The 19,118-nt window shown below is 44.6% G+C and overlaps 1 protein-coding gene across 1 annotated transcript in view; it reads left to right on the top strand.

The window, feature by feature from the left end:
• The first annotated feature begins 10,113 nt into the window (after nt 1-10,113).
• The window catches only part of LIMD1 (LIM domain containing 1), a 48,728-nt gene continuing 39,723 nt past the window's right edge, over nt 10,114-19,118 (top strand). The window contains exons 1-2 of the mRNA XM_077302868.1: nt 10,114-10,716; nt 11,008-12,788. Of these exons, the coding sequence (XP_077158983.1) occupies nt 11,309-12,788 (1,480 nt within the window). The 5' untranslated portion in view covers nt 10,114-10,716; nt 11,008-11,308. The remainder of the gene's footprint in view (nt 10,717-11,007; nt 12,789-19,118) is intronic.

The following is a 19,118-nucleotide window of genomic DNA, read 5'->3' as shown; positions in this document are numbered from 1 at the left end:
AATGAGTACCCAGCTTGCTGGGGGGTAAACGGTAATGACTGGGGAAGGCACTGGCAAACCACCCCGTATTGAGTCTGCCATGAAGACGCTAGAGGGCGTCACCCCAAGAGTCAGACATGACTCGGTGCTTGCACAGGGGATACCTTTACCTTTACCTTTTAATTCTGCGTATGTACAATAAACTTGCAGACAAGAGAAACATGCATGATTGCAATGATTAAAAAATTAAGGTGATGGTAATTATCTGCCTTTAACATTTAAATAGAGCTGTAGATATTTTGAAATGTTTATATCAGTATATTTTTGAGCTACTGGAGTGCATTATAAATTAACTTGCAATTTACTAAAGCAACAACCCATTGATTTGCAGGCATGAAGTTAGCTAAGGATGACACTCAAACCAGAATTTTTATTGGCAAAGAGGCCACAGCTTTATTAAAGATAACAACAACAGAGTGTTGGCCAACAAGGGGAGACGGAGCCTAAACCAATACCTTTTGGGTCATCTCTTGTATACCTTTGCACTCGAAAGCTCATGCCTTGAATAAATCTTTGTTGGTTTTAAAGGTGCTGCTGGACTCTGTTTTTATTGTGCTACTTCAGACCAACACGGCTACTCATTTGAATGTATGCAAATGACAGAATAGACCAAACTAACATGTGTTAACACACATGGAAATGCACTCTTGATGTAGAATGAGGCAAAAGCTGGGAGTGGTGGCCTCAGATAATACATATTTTAGAAGGTGGGCTCCAAACCAGGTACTTTAGAAGCACTAGTTGGAGCTACGCTGAACAGATTTTTTTTTGCCATCCAGCAAGCCTTTTAGATGTTGTATTTATACAAGAGAGCATCTCACGCAATATATTGACCACTAAGGAAGACCCCTGTGGGTTGAAAAGCGTTTGGTTTATTCTGTCATTTGCAGTTAGATGTGTGTTGTTTTCACTTTGTTTTTAATATATTATTGGTGCACTTTGTTTAATAAATATTTGTGATGATTTTTTAATATTGTTTTTACAGCTCAACTTTTGGGCTCCTGACTTTTGTTCAGGTTAGGTTTCGGTTCCATTTTTGGTTTTGCATCCAACCAGCTAAACCAACCGGGTCTCTCCCTCCCTCCTAGCCCCCTCTTCTTCTTGCACGATATTAAACCGTGCTGGCGGCTTATACCATAACGATTCTGACTACCAGCCATTTTTAACCATCCATACCAAATTCAGTGCTCCGAGGCATGGGATGGGATTTACTTTTAGTCAGCTGGATACTGCCATCTTTTTGTGGGTGTGATCTCTTTTTAACAGGGTTTTACCCTATGTTTTATTGGTTATTATGAGAGCATGCAGTATAGAAGTTTAGACATAAATAAATAAAAACATTCAGAAGATGCACACATCAAAACTGGCCTTTGTTGATTATCTTACACTGATTAAAGGTTGAATGATGACTCTGAAGAAAGTTAGATATGCAACCAGAGAGGCTCTAACGTGCATGGGGTCGACAGGTTTTTACCAGGGACAATGCCTAGTTTTTTACAAGCCCTGCATCCCAAGAGAAGATACAACAATACATTTCCCATCTGCTTCACGAAGGTTTTAGAGAAGTAGGGTGAGAAGTTTTGCCAGCGTAGAATTTGTATTTGAAGTAGAACTGGTGGAATCCTAAAAGACATTTTTCAGTGATGTGTGAAAGTGTAACTGGTCCAAGAATACTTGAGCTGAATTTATAGTAGAAATGTTAATTTAAATCAGATTTTATACTGTATTTTGGAATGCTGTGTTTTTAATTAGGGTGTGATCTGCCCTGAGTCTGCTGGAAAAGGGCAGGACAAAAGTTCAGATAATAAAGAAATAAAAAGAAGAATGTGGGTTACAGGTCAATCTAGTAGAAAAGACAAAAATAAGTAAATGGAACTCAGCATTTGTGTTCATCGTGTCATCCTATAAAACTATAATGACTGGGAAATATTGTATCATGTTTGTATTAAAATCGTGGGCTGGCACACAAGTAGGTCAAATTTGAAGAGATGAGATGGAAAGATCACAGTGTATCTGTGTATGTATTGTTTTACACATGGCTGATCTAATCCTTTTTTTAAAAAAACAGGAAGGAAATGTATTTTACATTGTTAACAGAGGCCAACAGGGTCAGGGAAAGACAGAAAATAAGATGGCTGTTTCCTCTTGCAAGCCAAGCATCCTTGCCGTTTGAGCCTGAAATAGAATCCTCTGTATGATATTTCAGATGGAAAAAGAAAGAAGTTTTATTCATGCTGAAACAAGAAAAATAAAGGAAGCCTCAGAGCATTTCTCACTGTTTTGATCCCAGGGTGTGAATGTCAATTGTGTAACATGTGCCTTTCCAGTAAGCCAAGGGAATAATTTAGCTACCAGTTCATTTAATTAGGAGACTGACATCCCGAATGTATATTAGGGTTGCCAAACTCCAGGTCTCCCGGTATTACCATTGATCACCAGGTGACAGAGATAAATTCACCTGGAGAAAATGACTACTTTGGAGACTGCTCTATAACATTATACCTCATTGAAGCCCCCTTAAATTTCACCCAAACCTGGCTCTACCCCCCAAAAAAATCTCCAGGTATTTTCCAATTTGGGATTGCCATCTCTAATACCCAGAACAATTACCCAGAACTCAGTCCTATTCAGTTCTGTGCTAGTTACTTCAAAAAAGGATCACCTTGTGGGTTCTTACTCCAGATCAGTCCCTCCTGGTGCTACTTTCTCCAGGAAAAGTGCTCCTTTCTCAAGGAGTAAATATGTGTAATATATATTTTCCCAGTTCTTACATATTTTAATAGAATCAATTTGAACTCGACCTTTCTCCCCAGTGAAAATCCAGAGTGGCTTACATTGTTCTCTCCTTTATTTTATCTTAACAACAACCCTGTAAGGAAGGTTAGGCTGAGAGTGTATGACTGATCCAAGGTCACCCCTTGAGTTTCCTTGGCATGATTAGAAGATTCAAAGATATTAGTCCGATACTCTTAACCACTGCACTCCACTGGCTCAGAGTTGGTTCTTATATGCCACTTTTCTCTACCTGAAGGAGTCTCAATGCTACTTACAGCTGCCTTCCCTTTCTTCTCCTCACAACAGACACCCTGTGAGGAAGGTGAGGCTGAGAGAGCCCTGATATCACTGCTCGGTCAGAACAGGTTTATCAGTGCTGTGACGAGCCCAAGGTCACCCAGCTGGCTGCATGTGAGGGAACACGGAATCAAACCCGGCTCACCAGATTAGAAGTCCGCACTCCTAACCACTACAACAAGCAGGCCGTGGCTATTGCGGTATAAGTGGAGCCATTTTACAAAGTGCCAGATTCCATCTTAACAGAAGTTGCTGGAGGTCAGAAGGTCAATGGAACGAGATTCTCATGACCTGGGGAAAAGACTGCAGACAGAAAATTACAACAAGAGAAGATGCTCACTCTGTTACCGTCTGCAGGAATGTGCATATTAAGTTACACAATTTTCCTCATGGATCAATCAATTGCTGTAACTGGGAGAGGCTGGGCAGAGGTGTATGTTGTGAGTGAGTGCTAGGTATGCAGTCTTTCATTTTGGGCAGTCATCCATATGATGGTTTAACAGTTGCTCGGGAGTCATGCACAACTCTCCACAGACTACTCTTGTTTACTTGTTTTGACAGAATTTTTTTCTGAAAGCTCCCATTAGCTGTTTAAATTGGTTGGGAGACTCAGTAAATCTTAGTTTAATGTGAAGTGTGCTTCCATGGGCTAATTACCAGAACCCTTCTCAACCCTGATCTGTTAATGGGCATCTCCGTAAAAGGATCGCACAGTAGTTGACACAAATGACCTCTTCCTGAGACTCACAGAGCCACTGCCAGTCTGAATAGACAATTCTGACAGGGATCATGAACCAAACTGACTCAGTATACGGCAACTTTGTGTATTTATGTGTTGTTTCTAAGTAAAAAATTAGTCTGGGCATGCAGCATTGGTTAGGACCTATCAAAATAAGCTGTACTCTTCCCCCAAGGAGGCTTTGGACTTCTTTTTCTTGATCAACAGCTTCTCATGCCAGCAACGTGACTCTTGGTAAACAGAAGGGAAGTTCAGAAGTAATTTGTGACATGGTGCAGATGTGTGCCAACCGACTGTAGATTAAAAAGTCAACAAATTAAACAGGCATGCCCAAGCCTATACAGCTCTTTAGATCTCAGCCAATGGTTATCCTCTTGAGCACTTTTGATTTCTACTTTTAGCCTTTACTCCTTGAGAAGAGTTTTAGTGTCGGCAGTAACTCGTTGTAGCCATAGGGCCCCCAAAAAAACAAGTTACAAAAATAACACACTGATGCCAGACTTGCATCACAATATCACTTTTTATGTATGGAAGAGTGCTCAGAATTTTACAATGGCTATTTTTAAACCATGAGCTGGCTCACTCAGAAAAGCAGTTTCTTTCTTGATCTAAAAATCACCTCTTGGTTCTATGGCATGGGAAGAAGCAAGACTGAGTCTAGAGGGGATGGGCTTCTCTACTAAGAAAAGCTGACTTCTGTTTGCATATTCTTAGGTTATTTGGATAAGAAGGGAATATGGAATTTCTTTTCTTGTCTTTCGTCACTCTTAGTTTTATACGTTTGACTTGACAAACCCCCCAGCTCACATGAATGGAAGAAGCATGGCAGGGACACCATGTCCTGCTTTCTGTACTCTGTATGTAGATTGTATTTAGTCATGTATTAAGTTATCCTACACAAATTAAATTGATGTTTCATTGAGCTCTGTAGTCTGGGGAGCTGTTGTGATTCTAGAAGGTCTCCAGCTGATACCTCGAATAAAAATTTGTTGGTCTTAAAAGTGCTGCTGGACTCAAATTTCTTAGACAGCCAGTTTGGTGTAGTGGTTAGGAGTATGGACTTCTAATCTGGCGAGCCAGGTTTGATTCCGCACTCCCCCACATAGGACCAGCTGGGCAGCCTTGGGCTCACCACAGAACTGATAAAGCTGTTATGACTGAGCAGTGATATCAGGGCTCTCTCAGCCTCACCTCCCTCACAGGGTGTCTGTAGCAGGAAGAGGAAAGGGAAGGGGATTGTAAGCCGCTTTGAGACTCCTTCGGGTAGAGAAAAGCGGCATATAAGAACCAACTCTTCTTCAGTAATATCAGGGCTCTCTCAGCCTCACCTCCCTCACACGGTTTCTGTAGCAGGAAGAGGGAAGGGAAGGCGAATGTAAGCCACTTTGAGACTCCTTCGGGTAGAGAAAAGCAGCATATAAGAACCAACTCTTCTTCAGTAATATCAGGGCTCTCTCAGCCTCACCTCCCTCACACGGTTTCTGTAGCAGGAAGAGGGAAGGGAAGGCGAATGTAAGCCACTTTGAGACTCCTTCGGGTAGAGAAAAGCAGCATATAGGAACCAACTCTTCTTCTTCAGTAATATCAGGGCTCTCTCAGCCTCATCTCCCTCACAGGGTGTCGGTTGGGGGGAGAGGAAAGGGAGGGTGACTGTAAGCCACTTTGAGACTCCTTCGGGTAGAGAAAAGCGGCATATAAGAACCAACTCTTCTTCTAATTTGTTTCACAGAAAAGCAGCTAGAGTAAGGGATCTCTACATTTTAAACAAACAGCAATGTTTGAAGGAATTGAGGACATCATAATCTGGCAGATCCCTTTATGCTGAAGAGGTTTTTAAGGTCATTGTTCTTCTCTGGAATGGTAACCCCAGGACTCATACACCCACTACAACAATTAACATGTAATTGTTACACCAATGGTATTTCTATATAATGGCTACTGGCAGGTTGAGAAAATTCCCACAGTTTAAAGATGAGCTTATCAAAATTTATGACACCCCCACGGAAAAAAAAAAAAGCCCCAAGGCAATTGTCATCACATAACTGGATAGCCACTCCCTGCACCTGGCAAAATCCTTGGGTTTTCCCCCTTTTTTTAACAGTGCACTGTTTGCATTCAATTGATGTGGAGTGGTAATCCGCTTGCAAACATATTTTAAGAAAGCCACTATGCTTTTCATGTTCTTGGGGTTTTAATTACATGATCATCATCTTGACAGGGTTGCAAGAAAAAGCAAAGCAGCAATTAATATTCCTTTAAAGTGGTTAAAGGAGCTTAATCAGCTCGCACAAGGGAAATGCGGCCTGGAAATATGTGGATCTATCGGAGGCTAATCCCTAACAGTATGCAGCACTAGGACACAACACCCCCCCAAACCCTGTTATTGTCACTTCCTCTATCAGCTATTTCAGGGCTCTTAGGGGACGTTATGTCAACAGCTGCACTGCTGACATAAGAGAGCCAGTTTGGTGTAGTGGTTAGGAGTGCGGACGTCTAATCTGGCATGCCAGGTTCAATTCTGCACTCCCCCACATGCAACCAGCTGGGTGACCTTGGGCTCGCCACAGCACTGATAAAACTGTTCTGACCGAGCAGTAATATCAGGGCTCTCTCAGCCTCATCCACCCCACAGGGAGTCTGTTGTGGGGAGAGGAAAGGGAAAGTGACTGTAAGCCACTTTGAGACTTCTTCGGGTAGAGAAAAGCGGCATATAAGAACCAACTCTTCTTCTGCTGCTGCTTCTGCTTCTTTGCATCCTGCCATGTGAAAGATCAGACAACCTTGCTTCAGTTATGTAGCATTCTGGCAGAAAACTCAGTTTATAAAGTTTGGTTGGATAGTGTTTGAAAGGGCTTTTAAGGCCTTACACAGGTTGGGACCCACATACTTGACTGCCTATCGCCCCATGCCCCTCATAATAGACACCCTGTGAGGTAGGTAGGGCTGAGTAAGATAACTGATCTAGGAGAACAGCTCTAAGAGAACAGTGTCTGGCCCAAGGTCACCTAGTTGGCTGCATGCGGAAGAGGAGTGAGGAATAAAACCCAGTTCTCCGGATCTGAGTTTGCTGCTCTCTGATCCCACACAAATCTTAACATGTACTTCAGGCTCAAGGCCTTTAGGAATCTGAAGCCAGAGCTCCACCAAACATCCTTGGAGCCGGTCACTTCCCTCACAAGGTGAAATTCTGTTTGTGGGTGTGATGCTGCTGTATCTAGGGAGATGCACACTTGAGCTAAGGGGATCGTGTTGAGTGATTTACAGATCAGTTTGTACTTTATGCCAGATGGAATATATATATGTACTTTGAGTGTACATACACACTCAATATACAATATATACACACACACACACACACATACATACATACATACATACATACATATATATATACATATCTACCTGTATAGACAGCAATTTTTGATACAGGTTTCCAAAGGGCAATAAAATAAAGACTTCTGTTTTATTTTTATTTTTTAATCATCTTCTAGTTTTCAAGCACAGGCTTGAAGCTGGCTCTACACGTTTTCTAGAGAAACCATAGCAGGATGACACCAGGGCGTCTGGTTTGTTCTTTTCCCCTTATTTTCCGTTAGTAATTCAGTGCGTGGGAAACTCCCGAGTTCAAAGCCTCTGTCTGATTCATCATAGACAGGTTTCTTAACAGCTTGATTTAAGGGCAGCAATTATTCTGTATAAAGCAATGTCACTAGGAAGAAAATAACTGACGGAGGAATAAACAAGCATGTTTGCTCGCAAAGTACACTCTTACTTTGTTTGCCTACTAAAGGATAACCTCTGAGAAGCTAATGTTATGGTCAGCAGTGGTGTCGAGTTCAAATCCCTTCCCAGTCATGATGCTCTCTACGTGGCTTCAGACCACTCACTACTGCTCAGTCTAACTTAACTCTCAGGGAAGGGAGAACGATAGTCATCGCTCTAACCTTTTGGAAGAGTGGAATAAAAATGTGATGGACTGCAGGAGATACTCTGGACATCATGGGAAAAGTGAATAGAGGTCTCCATTGGACCGTCCAATAAGAGGGACATGCTGGTGCTAGTGAGGGACCAGTGGATAGTGGCCAATGTACAGGGCAAGTGGCCAATGTACAGGGCAACCGTGCTCTTTCGAAAATCAGGAATGAGCGATCACCTCGGAAGTTGCAGTGTCTGTAGTTCCACCAAGAACCAAACTTGGGGGCCGACGCAAGATCACGAGCTCCTAGCTCACCGCCTCATCGATGCCGGAATACGAGGGACAGCCCTTCAATGGCTGATCTCCTTCCTCCGGGATCGTGGACAGAGGGTTGCAACTGGAGACAAAACATCAGACCGCCAACAACTTACTTGTGGAGTCCCACAAGGAGCGGTCCTCTCTCCTATCCTATTCAACATCTTTATGCGCCCTCTTGCACAACTGGTACGGAGGTTTGGGCTGGGTTGTCATCAATATGCTGATGACACCCAGCTCTTCCTCCTGATGGATGGCCGCCCTGACTCCCCCCCAGAAGCATTAGCCAGATGCCTGGAAGCAGTGACGAGATGGCTGAAGCAGAGTCGCCTGAAGCTCAATCCTTCAAAGACGGAGGTTCTGTGGCTGGGTAGGAAGGGCCCATGTGAGGAAGCGCGCCTGCCTGCCCTGGATGGTGTACAGCTCTCTACGGCTGACTCCGCCAGGAACCTAGGCGTGATTCTGGATGCTTCCCTTACAATGGAAGCCCAGATCACAAAGGTAGCGCGGCTGGCATTCTACCATCTCCGCCAAGCCAAACTACTAGCGCCCTACCTGGCCCCGGAACACCTAGCCACAGTGATCCATGCGACGGTCACCTCTAGACTGGACTTCTGTAACTCGCTCTGCGCAGGCCTGCCCTTAGCCTTGACCCAGAAACTACAGCTGGTCCAAAATGCAGCGGCCAGGATCCTCACAGCAACACCATGGAGGTCCCACATCTGGCCCATTCTCCACCAACTGCAGTGGCTGCCAGTTGAATTCCAGATCAGACTAAAGGTTCTGGTAATTACCTTCAAGGCCATTCGCGGTCAGGGTCCAGTGTACCTGAGGGACCGCCTCCCTGCCTATGCCCCCAAAAGAGCTCTGTGCTCTACCGCCACCAACCGGCTAATGGTCCCTGTCCCTAAAGAATCCATCTGGCCTCGACCAGGGCCAGAGCATTCTCTGTCTTGGCCCCCACCTGGTGGAATGAGCTCCCAGAAGAGATCAGGGCCCTGACGGAGCTTAAACAGTTCCGCAGGGCCTGCAAAAAGGAGCTCTTCCACCAGGCATTTGGTTGAGACCAGGCACAACCAACAATGAACGAAGGGCCCCCGCTCTCCCCCCCCCCTTCCTCCCAGAACTCCACCAGAGTGCTCTGGACCTGTTGTGCCATTTGCAAGGTTGCATTGTTATACTGTTATATTATTATTATTATTATTGTTATACTGTTTACTATACTGTTATTCTGTTACAACCACTGTTATTATTGTATGATTATTAATGAAGACTGTTCCATGTATTGTTTATAAGTTTAATGTAAACTGCCCTGAGCCTCCAGGGAGGGTGGTATAGAAATATAATAAATAAATAAATAAATAATAAATAGGATAGTAAGCATGCTCTGTAACTGACCAATGTGCAGTTAGATCCCCTCTGCAGCTTCCCTCAGTTTAAAGCGAAACTGACCAATAGGGCACACTGGTGGGAAGATCTATTGTGGGGCTTTCCTATTTAAGTCGGGCTTGGTTATGGGGTTCTTTGGTTCAGTTTTGACAGTTGTACTGTCATGCTGGGGTCACACTGAAGAGATGAACTGAACTCCCCATGTCCTGGCTTCCTAGAACCCACAGATCTAATAGAAGTCATGCTGTCCGATGCTCAAGGACCATTTGACCTGTGCATCATGTTCAAAGGAGGCCTCTGTTTTAGCCACTTTTTTGACAACTTGATAAATGATGCAACTTATTTCCCTTGTGGGGCACCTTCTTTGTGCCTCATTTATTGTTGCTGTTGTTGTTAGAGCTGGGGCCTCTCTGACCCTCTGAGACCATGTTGGTGTCGGTTCACAGGGGCCAGCGCATGCAGGAGGGGGCAATACTCTCCGTGCCTGCTCAGAAGCACCCTCTTTTACTCTTTGCACATGTCCCCCCGGGCCCTGCCTGTTCCATCTCTCTCGACCTCTGCAGGGCAGCCTTGCCCCACAAGGGACCGGGGAGGGGGGGGGGATGTTTGGAGAGAGAGATCGGGCTGCCCTCGCCTGGCTCCTCCCCGCCGCGAGAGCCAAGTCCTCCTGGAAGAGCTCGGCTGGCCCCGCGGCTGCCAACAGGCGCGGGCCCGTTTCGGCCTCTCCCCGCGTCCACCACGTTGCAAACTCCGCGGGGCCGCCCTGGAACTCCTCCCCCGCGCCAGGCGGCCACGGGCGGGAGCCGGAGAGCGGCGCGAAGCAGCGGCGGCGGCGGCGGCAGAAGCAGCAGCCTGAGCCTCGCAGCGGTGCCTCGACGCCCGGGCGGGCGGAGAAGGAAGCCGCGGCGGAGGGCGGGTTCTGCACAGCGGCACGGCCCGCCGGAGACGAGCGTGACTTCCCGGCACGGGCGGCCCGAAGTGCCACGACGAGCCAACTTGTGGCGCTCTCCAGAGGGGAGCCGACGGAGGGAGGAGAGCCCCGGCCCCGGCCCAGCTCGGCGCGGAAACCCGGCGTGGCCCGCCCGGCGGCCGCCCTCCAGCGCCACTTTGCGCGCCCAGGCGGCGGCGGCGAAGGTTGCACGGCACGGCCTGGGGTGGGCAACTCTTGCGGGCGGAAGCGGCGGCGGCGGCAGCAGCAGCAGCAGCCCTCCATGCCAAGGCTTGAGGCGAAGGAAGGCGAGGACGCGTGAGTTGCAAAGATCCCCCCCGGTGGGGTGGGGAGTGGGGGAGAAATGCATGCATGCGCTCCCTTCCTTCCTTCCTTCCTTCGCAACTTTCCTGACGGTCGTCCGGTTGGTCTCCCCGCGCGTGTCCGCCCGTTCTTCCACTCCTCTGGGCAGCCTTGTGCAGATGACTAATTCGGAGTAAGACACGTTGACAGCTAGCCGCCCGGAGGCCGCTGTTTCACGTGCGAGTAACGTGTGGAGGGGCCTGCCTTGTTTCTAACCCGCGCCTCCTTTCTCCCCGCTGAATGCAGGCATGTCGGCGCCAGAGAGATGTGAAGAGGGGGTGGCGATCCTGTGAGGCCTGCGCGTCAACACACCCACCTGGAATCCACTTTGCAAGGAGAGCTGGCCTGAGTGACAGGAGGAAGAGGCAACGGGTTTGTTTGAAAACCCTCCCTACAGAGCGGGCCTTTAAAAAAAAGTTTTTTAAATGACTGCTGGGAGGAAATCTAAGCTTAACATTGATACGGAACCCGGTATTTAAAATCACAGTGCCTTTTTTTCTTTCCTGGATTTTGGCTTCTTTGGTAGTGCGAGTGCATTTTTAAAAAAATGGATAAATACGATGACCTGGGGCTGGAGGCGAGTAAATTTATAGAAGATCTCAATATGTACGAAGCCTCCAAGGGGGGCCTCTTCCGGGTGGACCGAGTGGGAGGGAACAACCCGGAATTTGAAGAAACCAGAAGGGTGTTTGCGACAAAAATGGCCAAAATCCACCTTCAGAAACAGCGAGAACAAGAGGAGCAGATGAAATCAGCCTCAGGAGCCCCCAATGGAGGTGCTGCTTTTGGGGCTCAGCATCAGTTTCCAGCCCCCCCTGGAGCTAGAGGAGCCACGGGGACAAACAAAGGGCGTTTGGGGGAAAATATCTCTAAGCCTCCTTTGGCAGCACCTACGATGGTATGTGCAGGGCACCAGCTAGCATTCCCGAATCAGCCCCAGCCCCATGCCGATGGCGAGTGGGCAAAGTTATACCAAGAGGGCAAAAGAGGCAGTCATGAGCGTGGATACAGTGACAGTCTGGCGGGTTCCGAAGTCCCTGGAGGGCATGGTTATCACGGAGTGGATCAGGCCAGCTCTCGTAGTGCCAAAGCAGCTTTCTCTTCCCTTTCCCAAGAAGATGTCAACAACGGTGGTAACAGGACAGCTACGCACGGCTGGGGAAGAGATGCTGATAAGTTTTCCAGCCCGAAATCTAACGAGGGCTCCCCTTTATGGTCAAATATGAATCATAGTGATTCACTGCAGAGAAGTCCTACGAAACTCCCAGCAGATCTTCAGCCGTACCAACAGTCGCGAAGTTCTTGCAAATCCTTTGAAAGCGGGTATGGAAGCCAGGAAAGTGGAGCTGGGCTTAGTCAGAGCTATGACCAAAACTCAGCTTGCCCAAGGACGTCGTCCTTTTCGAATGCTTGTACCCCTTTGTCCTCTTCTGTTGGGTTTGGCGATGAATTGTCTGCAGGACTTCCAAAACAGAGATCTTCTTCGTTTTCTGCACACCCTACTCAGGCACTTTTTAATCGGTCCGATCCCTTCCATCCAAGCCGTGGACTTGACACCTTAGCTTCTGGCATCTCAAGTAAAAGTATTGGTGATGGCCAATCGAGGCACGGTGAGAATTCTCCGTCTTTGGTTTCTGGGTCACTCCCTACTCCATTACCTCCAAGTGCAGGTTATCAGCAAGCCAACACTCAAGCTAAGCCTACAGGTCATTTTGTAGTTCATGGGCAAAATCACAGGCTGAATTGTGCTGGGTCTGGCATGAGGCCTGAGCAGAATTCCATCAGTGTAACATCTCATGGGCCAATGATTTCCGATGTTCCCAAACCTCCTTTTATAGAGGGCATGGGCACTCTGCAGCATGACTTGGGTCACCAAGAAACCTCCACTTCTTCAAAAATAAAATTGCCCTGTCAGACACTCCTTCCCCAGCAAGAACAAGGCCCATCCACAGCGGAGTTAAAATTAGAAGCTCTTACACAGCGTCTAGAGCAGGAGATGGATGCTTGTCCCAAGGCTGACTACTTTGGTAGGTGTATAAGTTTATGTTCAGTTTTTATCATGTGTTATTCTGTATTACTGATGCTCAGTTGTACAAGTATTTGCACCTGCAGATATGTTTTTTTTTTCTTTTTGCTGGTGTTTTGCTAATTATGGGGACCACTAATACTTTCTATTATATTTTGTGAAACCTACAATTTTAATGTACTAACTTCTGGAGAAAATCACAAGCTAGGGAAAAATGAATTAAAGGCATGTTTTTAGAAGCAAATTGATATACCAATTTTAGCATCTCAAAGGCTGCAATTCACTGCACAGTTCATTTCTGCTGCGTGTTGGATTATAACCAGTTTTGTTCTTTTTTTTGGTATGTGGTAAGCAATGATTTACAAATCTGGTGTATGGTATTGCTTAAACCGTTTTTTTCAGTTACAGCAGAAATTCATAAATTATGTCAAAAGTACTTGCAGATCTTTTTGATGGTCTGAAAATTTTAAGTTCCATGAAAATTAATGGGAGTAGCATGGCATATTCTGACTTGGTTTTATGTATTTATTTATTAGATTTTTATATCGCCCTCCCATGCAGCTCAGGGCAGTTTACATATAACGTCGCAGGGTAGTACATGGAACGACCTAAACATATAACATAGTCAAAAATAGCATCAACAATAATCCATCAGTGGTTTAAAATTTACATAATTTCAGTGGTTTTGATCAACAATAATGTAACTGGAAGAACAACTTAGATAACACCCCCCAGAGAGGTCAGACTGGTTCAGGCCATGGAGGTCTCTGAGGGGGACCTGCGGATGTTATTGGGTTGGCTGGTCTCAGGCAAATGCATTTTAGACATTTGCAGTTGAATGTGCTACCTAGTTGAGCCCAAATTCTTGGTTTTAAGGCAATTTAGAGAGGAGTTCTAAGCAGGTCTACTGAGAATCCTTCTTATGTCTGTCTAATGGGCTTTATTCTCAGGAATGTGTTCTTGTTATTCCATTGTATGGTACATAAAACAAGTAGGAAATTGGCTTGAATCCCTGAATGGCAATTAGTCTTTGCCTTTAGGGTAAGATGAAGGGCCTACGGCTAAGGAGAGCCTATTGAGACTCTATTGACAAGGTTGAACACTTCCAGAGTATAGCCCCATTAGTCTGTTGTAGCAAAATAAAACAGAAGTCCAGTGGCATCTTAGATTAACAACATTTTTCATCACGAGTTATTATGCATCAGAGCTTCTTTAGATGCTATAGGAAAGTTTGCAGGAGAGGGAGGAGTTGGGTACAAACTTAGAGGCTTGGTCTGAATCCCATCATAAATCTTACAGGTGTAGATTCTCTAGGTAAGGGACTGGAATCTATTGATTACACATCATGGATGTGACAGAAACTTCAGTTTCTCCTTTTTCTTTCTCTCATGGTGCTGGAGATAAAAGTGTAATTAAGTAGGATAAAAAGCAGTTAATTGAGGAAGAAGCAATATCAGGCTTCAGAAAATTAACTGGTATCTTTAAACGATTAAGAGCCAATTGCAGTTTCTAACAATTGGGTCCTGTTAAGGTTGTATGCTGCCACTCATCCTTCCTACTCTACAGAAAAGATATGACTAATATGGTGCAACAGAGATGGCCATTCCTAGAAAGAGCTCTGAGATGCATTGTCTGTCTTCTCAGAGGAATCTCTGTGTGGAGAAGCCAGCTGGGTTAGAAGGGATTGGATGGTACCCTTTCACTTTATGGCCCACTCACCTTCCTTTTCTGTAATTTTCACTGTAAGGAGGAAGTGGTAGGATTGTAGGCACAGTGTATGCGCGTGGGTAATGGTTGAACAGATTAAATGGCTAACCACCCTCCTTGATTTTATTTTAAAATTATGTATGCCTGCAAATTTTGTTAGAAACTGTTGTTTGGCACACACACAAAAAATTGATAATTTGGCTGCGTTCTCATGGAATGTGGTCTGTTCCTGTTGTTCGTCTGACCCTGATACGTTGTGGCTTTCCATCTACTTCATTCCAAGGGGTGTCAATGTCTTCTTGATAAATTTAACAGAGCCATCCTTAGTTTAGCCGCAGAGCATCTTTCTTGCATGCACAAGATCCCAGATCTTGTCCCTGGCACCTCCAGCTAAAAGATCAAGTAGAAGTCAGTTGTGTGAAAGACCTGAGAGCTACCAGCATTCAGAGTTGGACATACCGACCTAGATAAAACATGATAAGTATAAGCTACTTCTAAAGACAATGGCAGGTCGATGCCCCTCCCCCCATGCACTACACAACATGAGACAGAACATTATGTGGAAGTTTTCCTTGCTGCTTCTAGTAGTGGTGAATAATATGCAGCAGGGTTAGGGGAATGCATGACTTGATGACAAACCATGAGATAATTTTGTATTGTAGGCAGAGATCGAAAACTTCTGAAAACCTTTAAACTGCAGACAGCTTGTGGGAAAACTGAAGTAATACTTCATTATGGAGCCTAAACTTACTTTACTGCTTTAATAATATAAAATGCATAATTTAAACCATAGCATATAAATAGGGTTGCAAGGCCTCCTGCTATGTTAGGAGAATTCCCACGGACTGGCCTTGTTGTCCACTGATACCCTGGAGTTGTGGCAGGAGAAGGAAAGAATGCTGGCGATGCCATCTTGCTCTAGGAATTGCCAAAAACTGTGGTTACCCAGAAGTGACGTCATGGTGCAGGCAACTCTGGTGCGTATAAAGCTGTACTTGGTGTATTTATTAAATGTAGAAGTATAAATGCCTCAATTTTCTACAAACAAAATTGTGAACATGGCACTGAATGAGAGAGATGCAATGTACATAAGGTTGATGACCCTCCCGTGTTTGCAGTTCTTTTTGAGATTATCTAGTTCAAATTGCAAGCCTCAGTTCTTTCGTAATGCGGGGAGGGACATATAATGTTATTCCTGATCTGCCTGTGATATCCCAATTCAAAATATCTTTCAAAATTAGGCCCAGTTCTCTCCATTGCTCCTTGCTCCCCTTTCCTCCTGGCCTGGATTGGCATGTTCCGCAGTTCGTATGCAGCTGCTCAGTCCTAACATAGTAGTTACAGCCTGGTGTAAGAGCAAAACTTTATCATGAGCATGGGCTAATCTGGGAACAGGATAAAAAAACTGGTCAGAAGTGAGCAGAAGCTGTCATGTGCACAGAAGTCCTAGTGAGTTTAAGATCAGTGTAAACTCAATCAAAGCATCTGTAGTCCAATATTTACTTGATTATTTCTTTTCCAAAACGCAGTAAAGAAATCTGTGCAGGGAAAAATGTGTAACAGAGAATGAGTTTTAGTGTTCTCCTTCCACCAAATAGTCAGCATTGCAAGGAACACGCTTTGATCTTCTTGGAAATGTTGGATGCAGTACCACACAATAGTAATTTTGGTAACTGGAGGTCTAGACAGTGGGTGTGCAGGATTATTTTAATTGATACCCTCGTGGGAAAGAGGAGAGCTGAGGCTACTTAACTCCCAATGGAATCTGATGAACAGGACCCCTCACCCTCCAGTAATAAGACTGAGAAAGAGATGGAAAGTGTAGCCAGTTCTGGACACTAGTTTGGTTCATACCATACTAAAGGTATGGTTCCTTGAATTGTAAGAGAGAAAATAGAGTTTGCTCATGGCCTCCTTCAATATGAAGAAGAAGAAGAAGAGTTGGTTCTTAGATGCCACATTTCTCTACCCAAAGGAGTCTCAAAGCGGCTTCCAATCGCCTTCCCTTTCCTCTCCCCACAACAGACACCCTGTGAGGTAGATGAGGCTGAGAGAGCCCTGATATTACTGAAGAAGAAGAGTTCGTTCTTATATACTGCTTTTCTCTACCCAAAGGAGTCTCAAGGCGGCTCACAATCTCCTTCCCTTCCTTTTCCCACAACAGACACCCTGTGAGGGAGATGAGGCTGAGAGAGCCCTGATATTACTGCTCATTCAGAACAGCTCTATCAGTGCTGTGGCGAGCCCAAGGTCACCCAGCTGGTTGTTTGTGGGGGAGCGGGGAATCAAACCCAGCTCTCCAGGTTAGAAGTCAGCACTCCTAACCACTACACCAAGCTGGCTCATGTTTTGCCGTGAAGGCTGGCTTTTGGAATAATATTTATTTACTTAAACACTTTTTCATGACACCTTTCCACTCAATGAGGATCCCCAAGGAGTTAATATAAACAACATTAAAACTCTTGAACAAGTTATATAGTAAGCTATAAAATAATAATAAAAAAACATCAAGAACTCCAGAATTGGGCAGGATGACCAATAGTAGTTATTGGGGGTATGCCAAATGAAACAAAGTTTTTACTTCCTGTAGGAATACACTTATAGAGGTAGACAGATGAACCCACTAAGGAAGCCTTCTTTCAGATTTAAAATAGATTTGTTCTTCTCTCCTCCCCTTCATTCGGGTAGAAAGAGGAACTGGAAGAAATGTAGTATCTTGAGCATGTAACTTTTCTGTAAAGGAAAAAAATAACCCTTTCTTCTCTCTCCTGTATATTCTTCTGGTTAAGTCATTCTAAAAGCACGCCTATGGAGAAAATGCTAAATAGTAACCTGTTTGCTGGTGAACTGTAGCGCTGGAAAACTTAAATAAAGAGGAGCCTTGTGGTATCTTAAAGACAAAATGTTGTTCCAACATAAGTTTTCATGGACATGAACCTTTACACAGGTCTCTGGAGACATGGTATATTACATTTTGAACAAATAAATACAGTTCTTCAGATGCTATAACAGATCTTCCTAGGCAGCTGTTTTATGTAGGGAATGTGAAATAATAGGAAGGTCAAAGAAAGAGGGAAGTGCAGGAAGCACAGAGTGAAAAGAAACAAGGCAAATTCCAGTCTAATCAGGGAAAAGTTCCTCCCAGAGAATACTGTCTAGAATTCTCTCCCTTTGCCCTCTTCTTTCTTCCTCGCCTGAGTTACCTTAGGTATAAATGGCAGAGTTTAATTTGAATCTGATGAGAGCATATATTTATTCAGGCTTCTGTTGCAAAATAAGCCTTCATCAAAGCATTTCCACCAGCAGGCCTATTCTGGTGAAAGTGGTCACTTAATCTTCTGTACCTCCAACTTTTAAATGCTTTTCAAAGGAAATAATGACGCAACTATTGCACTATCTGGTCTGTTTTAAATAGGCTAATGTTGAGTTAATGCTGTATATACAAAGAACATTATTCTAGCCTGCGACCATCAGGAAATGACAGTAGAGACTTAAGTGCAAATATGTGGTTTAAGACAAAATCATTTTAGCCTTTATAAAGGTGTTAGTTGCTCTACTTTATTCTTCTCCATCTGGCTTCATGACTCGCATTTTTCTAACAGACTACATTTACAAATAAGGAAAGAAAATTGTTCTCCCTGCCCAACCCAGGACAGCATTTTGTTCCCACTATGTTATAAAAAAACTAGATTGGAAATAATCATCCCTTTAAAAAACTGGTATAAGGTAAATACATTTTTAACCCCCTGATATTTGGGCTTTTCTGCTTTTCTGAAGGGTTGACTATTGATACTGTAGGTGTGATTTGAAGATGGGGGGTGGGGCTTGGTATGGTTCCTTAAATCAGGGAAACATATTTCTTATACCTTAAGGCAGGGGCAGTCAACCTGTGGTCCTCCAGATGTTCATGGATTACAGTTCCCATGAGCCCCTGCCAGCGTTTGCTGGCAGGGGCTCATGGGAATTGTAGTCCATGAACATCTGGAAGACCACAGGTTGACAACCCCTGCCTTAAGGTTATATACAGCCCAAATACCACCATCTTAGCTATGGGGATATCATCATGAGTGCTTCCATTCTGCCTTCATACTGCCTAATAATCCATTAAGGCCTAAATGTTCTAGAATGGCTGGTAGGTCAGCTTTCCCCGATGTGATTTGTTCTTGTCATACCTAGATGTGCCTTATTCTATAATGTATTATAATTTTAAGTGCTGCTGTGATATGGGAGTAGTGCTAAGGGAGGAAAGGGAGTATCGCTTTCTGTAATGATTCTGTAATGATTCTGTCCACTTGTTCCTAGCCACTAGGCTAGGAACGTGTTTTAGCTGTCTGAAGAGCAAACCTTCCCTACATGATCCTAGAGGCCAACTTGTTCTTCACAAAAATAGAGTCCAATAGCACCTTTAAGACCAACAAAGATTTAATCGAGGTGTGAGCTTTCGAGTGCATGCACTCTAATGAACAACCATAGCAGTGGAGATATAAGGCAAAAGCTAATTATGCTAAATTAGTAAACTTTGTCACAACATCCAAATTAAGCCATATGATGCCATATGATAAATCTTCACTGCAACTTGTGCATCTTATGTCTTCCTTCAAGGAGGACAGATTGCTCTCAGTCC

This window comes from Paroedura picta, chromosome 11, assembly GCF_049243985.1.
Source record: "Paroedura picta isolate Pp20150507F chromosome 11, Ppicta_v3.0, whole genome shotgun sequence".
Taxonomy (NCBI): Eukaryota; Metazoa; Chordata; class Lepidosauria; order Squamata; family Gekkonidae; genus Paroedura; species Paroedura picta.
This window is presented reverse-complemented; position numbering and strand designations above follow the sequence as displayed.